Source organism: Solanum tuberosum, unplaced genomic scaffold (genome assembly GCF_000226075.1).
Source record: "Solanum tuberosum cultivar DM 1-3 516 R44 unplaced genomic scaffold, SolTub_3.0 scf00184, whole genome shotgun sequence".
NCBI lineage: Eukaryota > Viridiplantae > Streptophyta > Magnoliopsida > Solanales > Solanaceae > Solanum > Solanum tuberosum.
The window spans coordinates 297,660-300,898 of record NW_006239109.1 but is presented as its reverse complement, the minus strand read 5'-3'; the positions used below and the strand labels follow the sequence as shown (position 1 = coordinate 300,898).

The window sequence follows — 3,239 nt, the reverse complement described above, 5'->3', positions numbered from 1 at the left end:
TTTCACATATTTGATTGGTCAAAATATTTTCTCTAGGAAAACAAGTTTCTTAAAAATAAGAAAAATGACTTCTTTGATCAAAATAAGGAAAACAAGCTACTTAAGTGACATTGCAAGTTTATTATCTCTTCCCCGCATGTTTTCCTCAACCATCCCAACACATTTCACCCCATAGTATTTTGATAGATAACATATAAATACTCTTGAGATAATATTTTTTCGCTTACTTACCAAAGATTAATAAATACGTAAAATTTACAGTATCTCAATTCTCATCACCTGCAAAATTTATATGCTTAAGATATTTTAGACCAATTCAAAGATAATCTTTGAATTTATGTAGTTTCCCAACTGCTCTCCTTGATTGCAAATGGAAGTCAACAGCCAAAGGCCAAAGCTATTTGGTTTCCTTGATTGCCTGAACTATCAAAGCACATGTCATTTTCTATGGAAGCTAAATAAAAGCCTTGATTTAGGGGGATTTTTCCAACTTGTAAAATATGTGTAGTTAGCGACCTTTTCCTCTTTTACTTCACATACCTTCTTTCGTAGATACGTGTAAAAGAGAAATGTGACAATTAATATGTAACGGAGGAGTACTACTACTCAAGATAAAAGAAGAATACTCGTGACTTCCATGTGACCTTTCGAAATTTTTATGAAGTTAAATGTGAAGACATAACAACTCCTACTATGTCTCATTTCTTGCAAGATCTTCTTAAAGAAAGAGACAAGAGGACATATACAAAGTATATATCATAAGTAAATAAATGATAATATCCGCATTTTGTAGATTTTATGGCCTTTTTTTAGCGTTGACATTATTGAAGAAGTGAACTATTGAATGCCAATACTTCTGTCATTATCAAAATTGTGGCTACAAAATTAATTTCAAGCAAAGTGTGAATATACAAAGCATCATAAATAAATGACAATGTACCTGCATTTTGCTGATTTTTTGGCATTATAAGTGTAGTGCTTAATAAAAAAGTGAACTATTGAATGTCAATACAGTTGTCACTACTAAATTAAGGCTACAAAATTGATTTCAAGCTAAACTTTTACTCCAATAGTTGTGAAATCTTGATAGTTTAGTTGGTTTAGAGGATTCGATTCCCTTCTCCTCCCTCAAATTTAAAAAACAACAACAAAAACTCAATGGTGGAAACTCAAGAAACCATTATTCATTAACAACTTGGAATTACACACTAATAATTTACTAATAAAATGAAAAAAAAAAGTACTACTCAACTTCCAAAACAAATAAACAAATCAATCTATATATTGGTATAGATTATTATAGATTATAATATAATAACAAGGTGAATTAACATGAGAAATGAATAATTGTCACATTCTTGTTCTGTCCATTTTCCAGTAGCGGCTAGTTGGAAAATTTGTTGTAACATGTAACACAGCCTGTCCACATTCCACTCCAGAGAGAAAAAGTTGGTAAGTAGTGGGGCAAAAGATAGAGACCACAAACAGCTCCAATAGCTATCAATTCACTTTGTTGACAATCAAGATTTGAGAAAAAGATCAAAACTTTACCAGCTCAGATAGCTCCATAATCAAGTGTAGGTACAATTCTTTAGTGAAATTGCGGCGTTCATCTTCTGGGGATGAAGAGTAAGTAAACAATCAATGGTCTTGTAGAACTTGGGCTTTACCACTTTACCTAAAACATAAGCTCTTGATCGAAGCTTGAAGTTTAATTTTAGTGGCACTGGCAATGGCGTCGCCCCTGATGGGGTGCTCAAACTTGCTCCACCTCCATATAATGGAATCTTGTTCCCTATAACTGATACAGCTACAACTCTTTGGCTCTTTCTTGATTGGTAGAATTTCTTCATCTGTGAATCAAATCCATTTCACATATCAACAAAAAATGAAAATATTTAACCATCCATTTGGTGCCACAAGAGCTCAGACTAAGGATTAAACAACAACATACCCAAGTGTGAGTGGCGAAACTATCATTTTCACTAAAAGACTCAAAATATGAAGTAAACACTCGAAGAAGCCAAAGGTGTTCTAGCAACTATTATATATATAAATTTTAACTATGTATAAACAGTCTAATTCTCTGCCGAAGAGGGTTTGGATAAACCCTTCGGCCCTATCTAACTCCGCCCCTGCCCAGTGTAGAGACACTGTTTACCATAGACTGTCAGAGAACAGAAACTATAACAAAATGAACAATATGATAATCGAGCTACAGATTTAGGATTTTAAAAAAGTTTAAATGCTTACAGCTCCGGATCCAATTGTGAGTTCTGAAAATGAGAGATCAAGAGGGGATGATGTGACATGTACACCGAAAAATGATGCAGTATTACGGTAAAGGAATTTCACAGTAGCATTCATGGAGATCATATCAGTTGCTACTCCTGTAGCATCAGAACCAGCTTGAATCCCAAAATGATCAAATTTTATGGTCTGAAAATCAAAATACAACAAATACCCATTTCAGATCTCCCATCAAATCATCGAAATTGTAGAATCAAAATGATAGAAACCAAAAAAAAAAAAAAAAGACTTACCCTCATGGTGATTTTGGGTTTCTGAGGTCGACTAGCACCCCAAAGGATGAGAGCAAAGAAAGAGAAAAGGATGAAGAAACCAACAACAAAAGCAAGGACATAGCAACGACGTGGAAGAGATTTACTGGATCTATCATCTTCAAGTAGCCCTTCTTCCTCAATAACATCACATTCCTTCCAGGGCTTCTGCCCTTTGCGGTGGTGGCGACCGCCAACTCCGGCGGCGGCGTCGGGTAAAATCTTCCGAGATCCAGGCTTGAGGGAGCCGGAGAATCTGGAAGACGAGGAATCACGGGAGTGACGGCCGACGGATGAGTGAGAGTGAGGAGGAGAACCCATGGGACTGATAACAGGAGTAGAGTGAAACGACGTCGTTGTCTTCTCGCCATCGTGAGAATCACGTGACGGACTCTGAACGTAATACGCCGTCGGTCGACTATTGTCCGGCGATGAAGGAGCCAAGCTCGTACCTTCTGAATCAGTTTTTGTATGCATTTTTTTTTTGCTGAATCAAATGCGGCCTAAAGCCAAGAAATTGATGAAAGAAGAATTGTTGAAGTGTAGACACTGAAATTGGGTATCTCAATTTCTAGAATTTAATATGCAAAATGCAAGTACATAGTTTTGATTGACGCAACCAAAATGTGTGTTTTATTATAATTTTTATTATCCACCGACGGGACATAAGTGGAAAAT

The 3,239-nt window shown here is 35.8% G+C and overlaps 1 protein-coding gene across 1 annotated transcript; it reads right to left on the bottom strand.

The window, feature by feature from the left end:
- Positions 1-1,169: 1,169 nt before the first annotated feature.
- On the bottom strand, positions 1,170-3,239 carry LOC102592145 (uncharacterized). Its single transcript, XM_006354804.2, has 3 exons — positions 2,544-3,239; positions 2,254-2,439; positions 1,170-1,853 (listed from the first exon to the last, which is right to left on the bottom strand). The coding sequence occupies exons 1-3, from the start codon at positions 3,036-3,038 to the stop codon at positions 1,572-1,574; spliced, it is 963 nt and encodes a 320-aa protein (XP_006354866.1). The 5' UTR covers positions 3,039-3,239; the 3' UTR covers positions 1,170-1,571.